Source organism: Narcine bancroftii, chromosome 2 (genome assembly GCF_036971445.1).
Source record: "Narcine bancroftii isolate sNarBan1 chromosome 2, sNarBan1.hap1, whole genome shotgun sequence".
NCBI classification, from domain to species: domain Eukaryota; kingdom Metazoa; phylum Chordata; class Chondrichthyes; order Torpediniformes; family Narcinidae; genus Narcine; species Narcine bancroftii.
Genome location: NC_091470.1, coordinates 10057471 through 10074805, shown reverse-complemented (window position 1 = coordinate 10074805; position 17335 = coordinate 10057471). Strand labels below are relative to the sequence as shown.

At 49.4% G+C, this 17335-nt stretch overlaps 1 protein-coding gene across 7 annotated transcripts in view; it reads left to right on the top strand.

Moving 5' to 3' along the window:
• LOC138753173 (nesprin-2-like) overlaps window positions 1-17335 on the top strand; it is a 93584-nt gene that overhangs the window by 50982 nt on the left and 25267 nt on the right. For all 7 annotated transcript variants that reach the window (XM_069915797.1, XM_069915795.1, XM_069915799.1 and 4 more), the window contains 3 exons: window positions 2927-3085; window positions 4260-4426; window positions 15860-16022. In XM_069915797.1, the coding sequence (XP_069771898.1) occupies window positions 2927-3085; window positions 4260-4426; window positions 15860-16022 (489 nt within the window). The remainder of the gene's footprint in view (window positions 1-2926; window positions 3086-4259; window positions 4427-15859; window positions 16023-17335) is intronic.

Sequence of the window (17335 nt, the reverse complement as noted above, 5' to 3'; positions counted from 1 at the left end):
ACAGATCCTTGGAGATGTTGACACCCAGGAATTTGAAGTTCTTGACCCTCTCCACTTCTGAGCCCTTGATGAGGACTGGGTCGTGTTCCCCTGACTTTCTCCTGAAGTCCACAATCATCTCCTTGGTTTTCCTGACGTTGAGCGCAAGGTTATTGTCGTTACACCATCCAATGAGCTGATCTCTCGCCCTCCTGGACGCTTCCTCCTGGCTGTTTGTGATTTTGCCGACAACTGTGGTGTCATCGACAAACTTGTAGATGGCATTGGAATTGTGTCTGGCCACACAGCCATGGGTGTATAATGAGTCGAGCAGTGGGCTACACATGCATTCTTGGGGTGCGCCTGTGTTGATAATCAGTGAGGAGGAGACGTTGTTTCCAGTTCATACTGACTGTAATGAGAAAGTCAAGGATCCAGTTGCAGAGTGGGGTACAGAGGCCCAGAGTTTCTAGCTTCTTGACCAGCACTGAGGGAATAATGGGATTAAAGGCTGAGCTGTAGTTGATGAAGAGCAGCCTGATGCCCAACTCCTTCACCACCTCCCTTCCCTCTCCCTCACCTGCTCCCTCCCCAACCCCCTCACCACCCCTTCCCTTCCCCTCATTTGTCCCCCAACCTCCTCACCACCCCCTTCCCACCCCTTCACTGATGACTGGGATTGTCTGCCTGAGGCAGGGAGTGATGTCATGCTCACTGGGAGAAGGATGAGAGGAGACTTGATAGAGGTCGACAAGATTCTGAAGCCCCTTTCACACCTGCGTCCCATTAAATCGGCCATTCCGTGTCCCGGGATAGGGATGGGGGGGTTTGACTGTTCACACTTGACCACTCCTAACTGGGACACTGCACGTGTTCGCACTTGCAAGGAGCCATTCCCGGGGTTAGGACTGTTCTACCTTCTACCGGTGATGTTGTGATGCATCGAGCGATGGGGGACCTGCCCTAAATCCTGATCAATGTATTATGATCTTGTATTTGAACAAAGTTAATCATGCCTAATTATAACATAATTAAGCTTTATGTACAGCCCAGTACGAGCCCTTCAGTCCCCGCTGTTGTGCCAACCTATATAAACCTTTATAAGAGACTGTGGGAAAGTGCTAGCAAATAAATAACAATATCGGACAATTTTTAAACAGGGTGGGAAAGTTGGTGGCGCTTTTGCACACAATTATAAATGCTGCGGGGAAAACAATGGTGGACCTGCCCTCCCAGAATTCCATGCAGCAGAGAAAGGGCTGTATGCCTGGCTGCATACATGGAGCATTCATAGAGGGGTTTCTCTGCAGCATGGCATTCTGGGAAGTCAGGTCCACCATTGCTTTTTCCCCCCCACTCTCTCCCCTGCGACTTTCTCACGGCAAAGTTTATACCTTCATTTTAATCTTTTCTTCCTGCACTCACACAAAAACTTGGGTTATTTCAATCCCACAATCCAACTACCTGTTTCACACTTGCCTGATTTCAATGCCGGCATCTACAGACACCAAGGATTGTACTAAGGGTTGAGGCCGGCAATCCCTGGCGGGAGATGATGTCATCTGACGCTGGCGTTGAGCTTGATTTTGCTTTCACATTTGCCACTTTAAAGACCAATTGACATTCGATTCCTGGGACCACTGGCAAGTGTGAAATGGGCTTTGGAGACGATAAATAGGGTGGACGGCCAGCACCTGGTTCCCAGGGCGGGATCAGCAAACACCAAAGGATGTGTGTACACAGTGAAGGGAGGGAAGTTTATGGGAGACGTAAGGGGTAAGCTTCTGTTAAACAGAGAGAGAGTTGTGTCAAATTTAGTATCATCTGATTGTAAAAGTATAACCTGTCGAAACCGCATTCTCCGGTTCTCGGTGCAAATCACGCAGACATACCCAAGGACAGTTTCTTCCCTGCTGCCATCAGATTCCTAAATAACCAATGAAGCAAAGACACTGCCTGACATATATTTTATTAATTTATCCAATTGCACAATAAATTCTGATTCTGATATCACACATGCAGACAAACAAACATATTCAGGGCAATATTTCATCCTTAAAAATAACTAAATAGATGTTGTTTTGTGAATATGAGAGTCTCGGAGGGTCAGTGTGAGCAGTTCATTTGGTCGTTCAGCATTCTCACTGTTTATGGGAAGAAGCTGTTCCTCAGCCTGGTGGCGCTGGCTCTGATCCTCCTGGATCTCTTCCCCAACAGGAGCACCTGGAAGATCCTGTGTGCGAGATGGAAGGGGTCCTCAATGATTTTGCGCACCTTCTTCAAACAATGATCCGGGTCGATCACGTCGATTGTGGAGGGGGCGGGATGGAGACTCCTCTCTGCCGCTCTTATGGTCCTGTGGATTGATCCGATCCATTTCTCTGCAGATGTGGGGGCCTGGAATGTCTTGTCAGAGGGATGGTGGTGGAGGCTGAAACATTAGGGGCATTTAAGAGATTCTTAGAGAGGCACAGGGATGGAAGGAAAATAGAGGATTACGACATGGGAAAGGTTTACTGTTTTCTTTGGTAGGTATATGGGTTGGCACAATATCAAGGGCCGAAGGGCCTGTACTGTGTTCTATCAGTCAGGAAAACACAACAGCGCTTGCACTGAGGAAGGCAAAGCTCCCGGTTCCCACCCTGACATTTTGCAGGAACACCAAAGAGAGAAGCCCTGTTTGGCTGCTTCACTGTGTGGAACAGTGGCGGGGCTCCGAGAATTATCGAGGACCCTTTCCATCCAGCACACAAGTATCTTCGACTGACTAGCATCAGGAAGGAGGTACAGGAGCATGAAAACCAAGGGCGAGCTGGTGTGTTGAGCTGCTGGGGACTGTGTACACGAGGACAGGCCTGGTTGGTTGCATCCCGACAGGGGAGGGGACAGATCTTGTGTGTCACCTTGAGGTGACATCCGCTAACTGGAGCTGTCCTGAATCCGGCAGGAGCCAGCATCGATCCAGGAGGTGAGCCCTGCGCAGGAGCAGTGGGAGCTGTTTGATGTGAAAAGCCGGGAGCTGGAGGAATGGTTGAAGCTGATGGAAGATCGAGTCTCCCTCAGCCCACAGACGGGCATTGAAGAGATGATCGAGAGACTGCAGAAGGTGAGGGTCGCACGTGTTGTCCTACACTCAGTCACGGGGGGAAGTGGGGGGTGCCATTTCCTGCCCCTTGTTAGGGTGGGGGAGTCCCTTCCTTGGACACTGGCATCCTGAGGACCTCTCAGTGCTGGAGCAGAGAAGGTTTGCTCGGCGGTGATGTTGGAGACAGACATCATGGTGCTGGGGGAAGGGTCCATGGGTACATCCCATGTTGGAGACAAACCTCACTGTGGTGGGTGTGTTCCCGATTCACTGGGCCGTGTTCCCTGGTTCACTGGGTCGTGTTCCCTGGTTCACTGGGGTGTGTTCCCCGATTCACTGGGACGTGTTCCCCGATTCACTGGGGCATGTTCCCCGATTCACTGGGTCATGTTCCCCGATTCACTGGGTCGTGTCCCTGGATTCACTGGGACGTGCTCCCCGGTTCACTGGGCCGCGTTCCCCCGTCCACTGGTCCGCGTTCCCAGTTCACTGGTGTGTGTTCCCCGGTTCACTGCGATGTGTTCCCCGGTTCACTGCGGTGTGTTCCCCGGTTCACTGCGGTGTGTTCCCCGGTTCACTGCGGTGTGTTCCCTGGTTCACTGGACCATGTTCCTGGATTCACTGGGGCGTGCTCCCTGGTTCACTGGGTGTGTTCCCGGATTCACTGGGTCGTGCTCCCGGATTCACTGGGTCGTGTTCCCGGGTTCACTGGGGTGTGTTCTCCGATTCACTGGGCCGTGTTCCCCGGTTCACTGGACCGCGTTCCCGGATTCATTGGGGCGTGCTCCCTGGTTCACTGGGCATGTTCCCCGACTCACTGGGGTGTGTTCCCCGGTTCACTGAGTCATGTTCCCTGGTCCACTGGACTGTGTTCCTGGATTCACTGGGGCATGCTCCCTGGTTCACTGGGTGTGTTCCCCCATTCACTGGGGCATTTTCCCCGGTTCACTTCAGAGTGGCCCCAGGTTAACTGGGCCGTGTTCCCCGGTTCACTGGACTGTGTTCCCTGGTTCATTGGACTGTGTTGCCTGGTTCATTGGGGCTTGTTTCCTGGTTCACTGCAGTGTGTTCCCCAGTTCACTGGGTCATGTTCCCTGGTTCACTGGGGCATGTTCCCTGGTTCACTAGGTTATGTTCCCCGGTTAACCATGTGTGTTTCCCCCTGGGTGTGTGACAGATTTGCGATATGTTACAGGACTGTATGGGTGAAATCCAGCAACGTGAGACAGAAAGAGAGATGGTACAACAGCTGGGTGATGGGCTGAAGGCCATCAATGAGCCGAGCAGGGTCAAGGAGGTCAACAGCAAACTGCAACACATCAATGGCCGCTGGCAACATCTTGGCAACCTCATTGAGTCCAGGTGAGGGGTGGTCACTACAGACAGGTCTAGGGGAGCCCCACACTGTGGGAGGGGCAGGAATGTGGTGAGAAAGGGGGTTTCTGATGACTACACCTGCAAGAGGTGCATCCAGCTGCAGCTCCTGGGAGACCATGTTAAGGAGCTGGAACTGGATGAACTCCAGATCATTCAGGAGGCGGAAGCAGTGAGAGAGAGGAGATTCAGGGAGACGTCACTTCTAAAAGTCAGGAGATAGGTAATGGGGTGACTGTCAGGAGAGGGAGAGGCAGGCAGTGCAGAGCACCCCTGTGTCCATTCCCCTTGACAATAAGTACAGTATATTGTTTTGGATACTGTGGTGGGGAGGGGGGGAATGATCTACCAGGGCCGTCTCTGGTGCAGAGGCTGGCTTAGAAGGGAAGAAGGGAGGAGAAATATGATCATTAGGGACTCATTGGTTAGAAGAGCACATAGGAGGTTCAGTGAACGAGATCGAGTCTCCCAGACGTATGTTGCCTCCCAGGTGCCAGGGTCAGGGACGTCCCTGATCGAGTTCATAGCATTCTGGAGGGGGAGGGTGAGCAACCAGATGTGGTCCTCATGGGGACCAATGACATAGATAGGAGTAGGGATGAGGTCCTAAAGAGGGAATATAGGGAGTTAGGGAAGATGTTAAAAGGCAGGACCTCGATGGTGGTGATCTTGGGATCGCTGCCTGTGCCACGTGGCAGAGAGGGTAGGAACAGGGAGCTGTGGCAGATGAATGTGTGGCTGGAGAGTTGTATATTGTACCCAGGAATGAGCTTAAGAAAGGCCATGAGAGCTGGAAGGGGGTATGAGAAGGCCTTGGCTTGTAGGATTCAGGAGAACCCCAAAATAGTACAGAGCAGTAAGGAGAAGGTTAGAATGCAAACAAAGAAAGTTTGTAGTAAGTATTTGAATATGGATGGGCAGGTGATAGAGAAGGGAAATGCTCTGGAAGAAGATGAAGGGCAATTGGCAGGAAAAGTAAATAATGTTGTTCTTAAAGATGAGGGAAAACAGGGATTAAAAATTGGGAAATCCCTGAAATTCATATATTTTAATGCCAGGAGTATTTTAAAAAAGGTGGATGAGCTGAAGGTGTGGATTGATACTTGGAAGTATGATGTGGTAGCGATTAGTGAGACATGGTTGCAGGAGGGATGTGATTGGCAACTGAATATCCCTGGGTTTCGTTGTTTTAGGTGTGGTAGAGTTGGAGGGGCAAGAGGAGGTGGGGTTGCATTGCTTGTCAGGGAAAATATTACAGCGGTGCCTAGGAAGGATAGATTAGAGGGCACATCCACGGAGGCTATTTGGGTGGAACTGAGGAGTAGGAAAGGAGAGGTTACACTTGTAGGGGTGTATTATAGACCACCCGGAGGGGACCGAGACCTAGAGGAGCAAATCTGTAGGGAGATAATAGATATTTGTGATAAGCACAGGATTGTAATTATGGGAGATTTTAATTTTCCACATATAGATTGGGAAACACATTCTGTGAAAGGACTGGATGGGTTAGAGTTTGTGAAATGTGTGCAAGATAGTTTTTTACAACAATATGTAGAGGTGCCGACCAGAGAAGGAGCAGTGTTAGATCTACTGTTGGCAAATGGGATGGGTCAAGTGACGGAGGTTAGTATTGGCGAGCACTTTGGGTCCAGTGATCATAATGCCATCAGCTTCAATGTCATTATGGAAAGAGAGAAATCAGGGCCAAGGATTGAGGTTTTTGAATGGGGAAAAGCTAGATTTGAGGAGATGCGAAAGGACTTGCAGGGTGTGCATTGGGACAATTTGTTTTATGGGCAGGATGTAGTAGAGAGATGGAAGTCTTTTAAAGATCAGATTTTGAGAGTGCAAAAGCTTTATGTTCCTGTTAGGTTAAAAGGAGGGGCAAAAGGTTTGAGAGAGCCATGGTTTTCAAGGAATATTGGAAACTTGGTTCGAAGAAAAAGGGAGGCGTACATTAGATATAGGAAGCATGGAGTTAAGGAGATGTTTGAAAGATACATTGAATGTAAGAGGAATCTTAAGAGAGGAATTAGGAAAGCTAAAAGAAGGTACGAGAAAACTATGGCAAACAGGCTGAAAACTAATCCAAAAGAGTTCTACAAATATGTTAATGGTAAGAGGAAAGCTAGAGACAAAATTGGTCCCTTAGAAAATCAGAGCGGAAAACTGTGTGTGGAGCCTAGAGAAATGGGGGAGATATTGAACAGTTTCTTTTCTTCGGTATTCACTAAGGAGAAAGATATTGGGAGATGTGAGATAAAAAGAGCAAATTGGGTAAATATGGGGAATATAGAGATTACAAAAGATGTAGTTTTAGGGCTTTTGAAGAATATAAAGGTGGATAAGTCTCCGGGACCAGATGGGATCTTCCCCAGGACATTGAGAGAAGTGAAGGAGGAAATAGCAGAGGCTCTGGCGGTAATTTTCCAAATGTCATCAGATATGGGGATAGTGCCGGAGGATTGGCGCATTGCGCATGTGGTTCCGTTATTTAAAAAGGGTTCAAGGAGGATGCCTGGCAACTATCGGCCTGTAAGTTTGACGTCTGTGGTAGGTAAATTAATGGAGAAAATTCTTAGAGATAGTACTTATAAACATCTGGATAGACAGGGTCTGATCAGGAGCACTCAACATGGATTTGTGGGAGGAAGGTCATGTTTGACCAATCTGATTGAATTTTTTGAAGAGGTGACTAGGAATGTGGATGAGGGTAGCACAGTGGATGTTGTCTATATGGACTTCAGTAAGGCCTTCGATAAGGTACCACATGGAAGGTTAGTTAGGAAGGTGCAATCTTTAGGTATAAATTTTAAGATAGTCAAATGGATTGAACATTGGCTGAAAGGGAGAGGCCAGAGAGTGGTAGTGGATAATTGTCTGTCAGGTTGGAGGCCGGTGACCAGTGGTGTGCCTCAAGGATCTGTATTGGGCCCATTGTTGTTCGTTATATACATTAATGATCTAGATGATGGGGTGGTGAATTGGATTAGTAAATATGCAGACGATACTAAGATAGGTGGAATAGTGGATAATGAAGAAGGTTTTCAAGGATTGCAGAGGGATTTGGGCTGCTTAGAAAAGTGGGCTGAAAAATGGCAGATGGAATTTAATGCTGATAAGTGTGAGGTGCTTCATTTTGGTAAGAAGAATCAGAATAGGACATACGTGGTAAATGGGAGAGCATTGAGGAATACGGAAGAGCAGAAAGATTTAGGAGTAACGGTACATCGTTCCCTGAAGGTAGAAACTCACGTGAATAGGGCGGTGAAGAAGGCTTTTAGTATGCTGGCCTTTATCAATCATTGCATGGAATATAGGAGTTGGGAGGTGATGTTGAGATTGTATAAGACGTTGGTGCGGCCTAATTTGGAGTTCTGTGTGCAGTTCTGGTCGCCTAATTATAGGAAGGATATAAACAGAGTGGAGAGAGTGCAGAGAAGGTTTACCAGAATGTTGCCTGGGTTTAAGCATCTGGAGTATGGGGAGAGATTGGACAGATTGGGTCTTTATTCTTTGGAGCGTAGAAGGTTGAGAGGGGATTTGATAGAAGTATTTAAGATTATGAAAGGGATAGACAGAGTGGATGTGGATAGACTATTTCCGTTAAGAGGAGGAAAGATTAAAACAAGAGGACATGAGTTAAGAATTAAGGGGCAGAGGTTTAGAGGTAACATGAGGGGGAACTTCTTTACTCAGAGAGTGGTAGCCGTGTGGAATGATCTTCCGGGAGAAATAGTTGCGGCAGAGTCAATTGTATTATTTAAGAAAAGGTTGGACAGGTATATGGATGAGAAGAAGATGGAGGGTTATGGGCATTGTGCAGGGAGGTGGGACTAGAAAGGGGTGTTTGGTTCGGTGCAGACTAGAAGGGCCTAATGGCCTGTTTCCGTGCTGTAATTGTTATGTTATGTTATGTTATTCTAAGTGTATGTGAAGAACAGAAGGGTGATGAGTATGAAGGTGGGACCGATAAAGGAGGCAACGTGTGCCTGGAGGCGGAGGAGGTTGGGGAGGTCCTAAATTAATACTTTGCATCAGTATTCACCAGAGAAAAGGACCTTGATCATGGTGAGATTTAAATTGAACAGGCCTGTGGGCTGGACAATGTGGAGATTAAGGAAGAGGAAGTGTTGGATATTAAAAAATATTAAGATTGATAAGTGTTGGAACAGAGCACACGGTGTCTGAGGGGACACTGGCCAGTTCTGGGACAGAAGAACCCCAGACGATTGCATGTGTTGTCGATAGTGAAAACCGGAGGAACAGTTGGCGTAGCAATTAGCGCAACATTGTGTACAGCACTAATGATTGGGACCGGAGTTCGAATCCCCCACTGACTGTAAGGGTATCCAGTTTCCACCCACCATTCAAAATGTACAGGCTAATTAGATGTAATTGAGCAGATCGGACTCGTGGTGCTGGAAATGGCCTGATCCCGTGCTGTATGTGTAAAGTTAAATTTCCAAAAAATTTAATCTGAACTTGTACATTGTATGTGACAGAGGGTGTTGTATATAACAAAGGGGTGTTGTTGTTTATAACAGAGGGGTCGTGTTGTATGTAACAGAGGGGCCGTGTTGTATGTAACAGAGGGGCAGTGTTGTATGTGACAGAGGGGCCATGATTATATCACAACCGAGGGGCCGTGTTGAATGTGACAGAGAGGCCATGTTGTATATAACAGAGGGGCTGTGATATATGTTACAGAGGGGCTGTGTTCTATATAATAGAGAGGTCATGTTGTATATGACAGAGGGTCTGTGTTGTATGTGACAGAGGGGCCATGTTGTTTATAACAGAGGGGCCAAGTTCGAGCTGGGAGTCGAAGGAGGAGAAGCTCGGAGAGAGTGACATGGAGGTAAGCAGTTAAATACAAGGGCTTACTGGGGCTTGGGCCTACTCAAATCGGGCTGGGAGTCTGAGGAGGTAGCAGCTGGAGTTTGAGCTGTGAGTCAGACGAGCAGGAGCTTGGAGAGAGTGACTGGGTTAATTGGTCAAAGGTTAATTGGTCAAGGAGCCAGTAAAAGGAGTAAAAGGGGAGGGAGCGGCCAGCGAGGAGCGGCGCACTGAGTGAGTGGGGCACTGAAGGAGTGGGGCTTCCAGCCTTTGGCTCAACAGGCTTAGGAAAAAGCAGGCGAGGAGAAAGGTAAGTGGCATTATTTTAGCTCAGTTATGCCTATGGGGTTAGTGCTTTGTACTGGATGTCAGATGTGGGAACCACGGGTGAGTCCCACCCTCCCAAATAGCCACATCTGCGTCAGGTGCACCGAGATGCAGTTCCTTAAGGACCGAGTTGGGGAACTGGAGCTGCAACTTGAGGACCTACAGCTGGTAAGGGAGAGTGAGGAGTTGATAGATTCAACTTTCAGGGACATAGTTACCCCAAGACCAGATGTGTCAGGTAAGTGGGTAACTGTCAGGGGAGGGAAGGAAAATGGAGAGCACACCTGTGAATATCCCTCTCAGTAACAGGTATATTTTGTTGAATGCTGTTGAGGGAGATGACCTGACAGAAGCTGGCAGCAGTGACCAGGTCGCTGGCACTGAGCCTGGCATGGTGGACCAAAAGGTAAAGAGGAATGCAGTGGTCAATGGGGACTCCATTGTCAGAAATACAGACAGGAGATTCTGTGAGCCAGATAGGTATGCCCGCATGGTGTGCTGCCTCCCTGGTGGGGTGCGGGATATCTCAAATGGGGTCCAGGGTATTCTAAAAGGGGAAGGCGAACAGCCTGATGTCTTGGTACATGTGGGTACCAATGACATAGATAAAAAGGAGCAAGTACTGAAAAAGGATTACAGTGAGCTAGGACAGAAACTAAGAAATAGGACAGCCAGGGTGGTCATCTCTGGTTTTCTACCTGTGCCAAGTGCAACTGAAGACAAAAATGGAAGGTTAAGAAAAATGAATGTATGGCTGAGGGGCTGGTGTAAAGGACAGGGTTTTGGCTTCTTGGATCATTGGGATCTCTTTTGGGGAAGGCATGACCTCTACAAGAAGGATGGGTTACACCTAAACCCAAAAGGGGTCAATATATTGGCAGCTAGGTTTGGTACAGCCGTCGGCTGCGGTTTAAACTAATTTGGCAGGGGGGTGGGAACCTGTATGATAAGGTAAAGGACAGGAAAGATAAAACAGGAAAAGTTAGGTGAGGCAGCGAAAGTAAAAAATCAGAAAGAGGGTGAAAAAAACAAACCTGAAGGCTGGAAAGCATTCACAGATCTAATGGAGAAATTGCAAAAATCGTTTATACCGGTTTGGCATAAAAATAAACCAAAAAAGGTGAACTCAACCATGGATAAAAAGGGAAATTAGAGATAGCATTAGGTCCAAAGAGAGAGCATATCAATTGCCAAAAAAAGTACCACAACCGAAGACTGGGAGCAGTTCAAGATGCACCAAAGGAGGACAAAGGGATTAATCAAGAGGGCAAAAATAAATTACGAAAGTAAGCTTGCGGCAAATATAAAAACCGACTGCAAAAGCTTTTATAAATATGTCAAGAGGAAAAGAGTAGGTCCCTTGCAGTCAGAATCAGGGGAATATATAATGGGGAATAAGGAAATGGCAGACCAATTAAATTCTTACTTTAGATCTGTTTTTACAAGAGAGGATACAATTAACCTCCCAAGGATGTTGGGAAACATAGAAACTACTGCAAGGGAGGAACTGAAAGAAATCAGTATCTCTAAGGACATGGTCTTGGGGAAATTGATGGGATTGAAGGCAGATAAATCCCAAGGGCCTGATAATCTACATCCTAGGGTACTTAAGGAAGTGGCCATTCAGATAGCAGATGCTTTAAGAATTATTTTCCAGAACTCGATAGACTCAGGATCAGTACCCATGGATTGGAGGGTAGCTAATGTTACCCCACTATTTAAAAAGGGGGGTAGAGAAAAAGCGGGGAATTATAGGCCGGTGAGCCTTACATCAATAGTGGACAAATTGATGGAATCCATTATTAAGGATGTAATAGCGGAGCATATGACTAGCAGAGATGGGATCGGACAGAGTCAACGTGGATTTACAAAAGGTAAATCGTGCTTGACAAATCTATTGGAATTCTTTGAGATGGTGACAGGTAAAATAGATGGGGGAGAGCCAGTGGATGTGGTGTACCTGGACTTCCAAAAGGCCTTCAATAAGGTCCCGCATAAACGACTGGTTTCCAAAATCAAGGCTCATGGTATTGGGGGCAAAGTATTGATGTGGATTGAGAACTGGCTGGCAGGTAGAAGACAGAGAGTTGGGATATAAACAGATCATTTTCTGAGTGGCAGGCGGTGACCAGTGGGGTGCCACAGGGATCTGTACTGGGACCCCAGCTGTTCACAATTTACATTAATGATCTGGATGAGGGGATTGGATGTAATATCTCCAAATTTGCAGATGACACTAAGCTAGGAGGGATTGTGTGCATGGAAGAGGGGGTCAGGAAGCTCCAGTGTGATTTGGATAAATTGAGGGACTGGGCAGATACATGGCAAATGCACTACAATGTAGAGAAATGTGAGGTTATCCACTTTGGTCATACAAACCGGAGGGCAGATTACTATTTGAATGGCAATAGATTAAGAGATGGGGAAGTGCAGAGAGACCTAGGGGTACTTGAACACCAGTCTCTGAAGGCGAGCATGCAGGTACAGCAGGCGGTTAAAAAGGCAAATGGTATGTTGGCCTTCATATCAAGAGGGTTTGAGTATAGGAACAAGGATACCTTACTGCAGCTGTACAGGGCCTTGGTGAGACCCCACCTGGAGTATTGTGTGCAGTTTTGGTCGCCTTATCTAAGGAAGGATGTTCTTGCAATGGAGGGAGTGTAGAGGCGATTCACCAGGCTGATACCTGGAATGGCAGCAATGACTTAGGAGGAAAGATTGCGCAAATTGGGATTGTACTCGCTGGAGTTTAGAAGATTGAGAGGGGATCTCATAGAGACATATAAAATTCTGGCAGGACTGGACAGAATGGATGCAGATGGGATGTTTCCAAGGATGGGAAAATCCAGAACCCGGGGCCATGGTTTGAGGATAATAGGCAAACCATTTAGGACCGAGATGAGGAGGAATTTCTTGACCCAGAGGGTGGTGAATCTGTGGAATTCATTGCCACAGAGGGCAGTAGAGGCAGGTTCATTAAATATATTTAAGAGGGAATTAGATCTATTTCTTCAGTATAAGGGTATTAAAGGTTACGGAGAGAAGGCGGGGACGGGGTACTGAACTTTAAGATCAGCCATGATCTCGTTGAATGGCGGAGCAGGCTCGAAGGGCCGAATGACCTACTCCTGCTCCTATCTTCTATGTTTCTATGTTTATGTATGTGACAGAGGGGCCGTGTTGTATATAACAGAGGGTCTACATTGTATGTGACAGAGGGGCCATGTTGTTTATAACAGAGGGGCCGTATTGTATGTGACAGAGGGGCCATGATTATATAATAACCGAGGGGCTGTGTTGTATGTTAGAGAGGGGCAGTGTTGTATATAACAGAGGGGCCATGTTCTATATAACAGAGGGTCTGTGTTGTATGTGACAGGGGGGCCGTTGTATGTGATAGAGGGGCCATGATTATATAACAACAGACAGGCCGTGTTGTATGTGACAGATGGGCAGTGTTGTATGTGACAGAGGGGAGGGGTTGTACATGAGAGAGGGAAGGGGTTGTACATGACAGGGGGGTGGTGTTGTACGTGACGGGGGTTGTGTTGTATGTGACAGAGGGGCAGTGTTGTACATGACAGGGAGGTGTTGTAAGTGACAGGGGGGTGGTGTTGTACGTGACAGGGGGGTTGTGTTGTATGTGACAGAGGGGCGGTGTTGTATGTGACGGGGGTGTTGTATGTGACAGGGGGGCGGTGTTGTACGTGACAGAGGGGCAGTGTTGTACGTGACAGGGGGGTGTTGTAAGTGACAGGGGGGTGGTGTTGTACGAGACGGGGGTTGTATTGTATGTGACAGAGGGGCGGTGTTGTAAGTGATGGGGGTGGTGTTGTACATGACGGGGTGGTGTTGTATGTGACAGAGGGGCGGTGTTGTATGTGACAGGGGGGTGTTGTAAGTGACAGGGGGGTGGTGTTGTACGTGACAGAGGGGCAGTGTTGTACGTGACAGGGGGTGTTGTAAGTGACAGGGGGTGGTGTTGTACGAGACAGGGGCGTTATGTTGTATGTGACAGAGGGGCGGTGTTGTATGTGACAGGGGGGTGTTGTATGTGACAGAGGGGCGGTGTTGTATGTGACGGGGGGGTGTTGTAAGTGACAGGGGGGTGGTGTTGTACGTGATAGGGGGGTTGTGTTGTATGTGACAGAGGGGCGGTGTTGTACGTGATGGGGGTGTTGTATGTGACAGGGGGGCGGTGTTGTATGTGACAGAGGGGCAGTGTTGTACGTGACGGGGGGTGTTGTAAGTGACAGGGGGGTGGTGTTGTACGTGACAGAGGGGCGGTGTTGTATGTGACAGAGGAGGAGTGGCGTTGTACGTGAGAGAGAGGGGCGGTGTTGTACATGAGAGAAGGGCGGTGTACGTGACAGAGGGGCGGTGTTATATGTGACAGAGGGGCGGTGTTATATGTGACAGAGGGGTGATGTTGTATGTGACAGAGGAGCTGTGGGTATGTGACAGAGGGACGGCATTGATTTACTGTTTATTGTGAGTATTTTACCCTCTATTTCTGGGTCTAGGTTCTGCATTTTTGTCACCTTGTCATTTGAATTAACATTTGTAAATACAGGTGCAGGCGTGAAGGGGGATTCACATTGTGGAGGGGCCGTGGCAGCAGTAATAGGCGTTCGGTATAGTCTGACCTCCCACCGTCTGCACGACCTGCGTCTGTGAATGAACTGGGCGTTCCTCAGCTGTGCTCACTGCTGGCTGGTTGGTCGAATCGTGGTAATCCCACAGTAATCACCAGACATCTGACCCTCAGGCAGGCCCACAGTTCCCCTGTGATTTGGCCAGTGAATAGTCGGGATGTTTGGGGGTGTGGGGATCGACAAAGGCTCTGTGCCGCCCGGCGCCAGGTGTGTACACACCACTCTCAGAGCTTTTGAGCAGACTCAATGTGCCAGGCAGCTGCACGCCGGCCGACGTCTGTCTCTCTCTCTGCTTGCCTTGTTGAGGGCGTTTTCCCACCCTTTATCCCAGGCCTGTGCTTGGCCTCCCAAGCTCCAGATCCGAACCTCCGACACAATCGAGGATCCTTCAGCACCCGAGGCCCTTCAGGAGCCCTGCTTGCCCTCAGCACCCTCTTAAATCATGGGTTGGATACCTCCGATATCCCAACAGCCTGTGTGGGTCCTTCAGCCCCAGAGCCTGTCACTGGTCCGCTGCCATGGTCACTAGTGATAGACGGACTGAGGTAGATGGGGGAAAGGAAGGGGGGCCACTCATCCCCAGCCCCAGGGGTAAGTGCAGGAGGTGCACCCCTTGATCCTACCCCTGCTCCCTCACCCCCAGCAAACGAGGCGCAGGGCACATGCATCGCCTCCTCCGTGATGTCAACTGCGTTTGGGGCTCCTGGCCCGAGCACTCGATGCACCCAGCACAGTCCAGCAAACTCTCCCACCAGGCCCCTCCGCAGTGGCCACCTCGAGGTGCCAGCTTCCCTGTTCCCACCCCAACCTGTCCACTCCCAGCCAAGGTGAGGCTCCGCACACAGTGGGGAGCCACAGCTCAGATCCTCCCCTCCACCCCAGCAAAAATCTAAATTTCCTACTCCCCCCCATGGTCCTGGCCCTCTCAGAAGCAGGCCAGAACTCTACAGCACAGAAACAGGCCCTTTGGCCGAACTCCTTCCTCCTGTCCCTTGCCAGTGCCATTTCCCTCCATCTGCCCCATGTCCCTCTAAAATCTTTCCTGCCCACATACACCTATGTCGTTTAGACAATGTAATTGTCCCCCACTCTCTTCCCTGAGCCCACCCCACTTCCTGGGGCAGCACACTCCCACACACCCAACATGCCGCTCAGGTCCCCTTTAAATCTCTCCCCTCTCACCTTAAACCTCTGGCCTTTAGTATTAGACCTGACCCTGGGAAAAGTCTGTGACCTAATCTACTTTCCCGATATTCCCTCAGGCTCCAACACTCCAGGGAGCTGTATATATTTGAAAAGGAAAAAGTATGTATCATGGTCAATGTGGTTTATGGTGTGAAAAATAAAAAAATAAACACTCCAGGGAGCACAGCCCCAGCTCTCCCAGCCCCTCCAAGTGATTAAATCCAAGGAACGTCCATGTGAACCTTCTCCACCCCTTCGCCAGCTCAAACGCAGCCTGCCCAAACATGGTGGAACGGGGGTAGGGGGACTAGGGTGGGGGAGAGAGGCAGAGTGGGCGGCATTGCTGGGTGGCTGAGAGGCCTGCCTCTGTGCGTGTGAGGCTGTTCACTGTGCCCGTTGGCTGATTTGCCCGCAGGGTGCTCAGGCTACAAGCGAGAGCAGCCTCCATCTGTGCATTGGACAGCGAGATGAACTCTCTGTGTTCCTGGCTGAGTCACATCGAGCACGAACTCTCCAAGCCCCTCGTCTACACCCATGGTGACCATGAGGAGATTGAGAGGAAGCTTGCAGAGCAGCAGGTGGGTAAAAGGCCCTTCAGCCCATCGAACCTTGCTACCTCAGCTCATCACAACCTCTCGCAGCTCCGGAGGCTGTTGGCGAGAGGAAGGGTGTGGCAGATACCCAAACCCTCCGTCCTGGTGGTGTAGTCTGGGTGAAGTTGGGTTTGGGTGGGGAGGGGTGGGGGTGGGAGACGTGGGGGAGAAGGGGGGCTTGCGGAGAGGGGAAGCATGTGGAGTGGGAGTGCGTGTGGAGGGGGTAGCGTGTGGGGTGTGTGTGCAGCAGGATGCATGCAGAGGAGGGAGATGGGGGGGAGGTGAGTGTTTGTCAGGCTGCCCAACCTCAAAGTCCTTAGGATGCGGGGGTGTTGGGGAGTGAGGGAGTGTGGAGTGAGTGAGGGGTGAGGGAGTGGTCGTGGGAGTGAGGGTGGGAAGAAAGGGAGGGGTGGAATGAGGAAGGGGTCAGGAGGGCGAGTGGTTCGGGGGTGATGGAGAGGTTGGGGATGAGGGGGTTTGGGGAGTGAGTGAGGGAGTGAGGGAGGGGTCGGGGACAGTGGGAGGGGGTAAGGAGTGAGGGAGAGGTTGGTGAAGTGTGTGAGGGAGTGGGAAGGGGGCTGTAGAACATTAAAGGGAAGCCCTAGGGAAAGTCAGCCTGTCAGGCAGCAGAGAAAGTAAAACATAGAATTCTACAGTACAGGTCGATCTGGCCTCGATGTTGTGCCAACCTGTATCTACCCAAAATGTACTCACCCCTCCCTGCCCTGTAACCTTTGATTTTGCTTCCATCCATGTGTCTCTCTAAGAGTGTCTTAAATGCCCTTATTGTTCCAGCCTCCAGCACCATCCCCTGGCAAGGCATTGCAGATTCCCACCAGTTTCTGTGTAATAAACTTCCCTCCCTTCACTTTGTACCCATGTCCTCTGGTGTTTGCTGATCCTGCCCTGGGAAACAGGTGCTGGTTGTCCACCCTATCTATGCCTCTCAGAATCATGTCATCCTCTATCAACCCTCCTCTCATTCTTCTGTACTCCAGAGAGAAAAGTCTCAGCTCTGTTAACCGCCTCATGAGATATATTCTCCAATCCAAGCAACATCCTGGTAAATCTCCTCTGCCCCCTCTCCACAGCTTCCCCATCCTTCCTGTAATGAGGTGACCAGAACTGAACACAATACTCTAAGTCTGGTCTCACCAGAGGTTTGTAGAGTTGTAAGAGGATCTCTCTACTCCTAACTTAGACCCCCGTTATTGAAGCCCAGCGTCTCATAGGCCTTCTTAACAATCCCATCAACCTGTGTAGTGACCCCAAGGTCCCTCTGTTCATCCACACTCTTA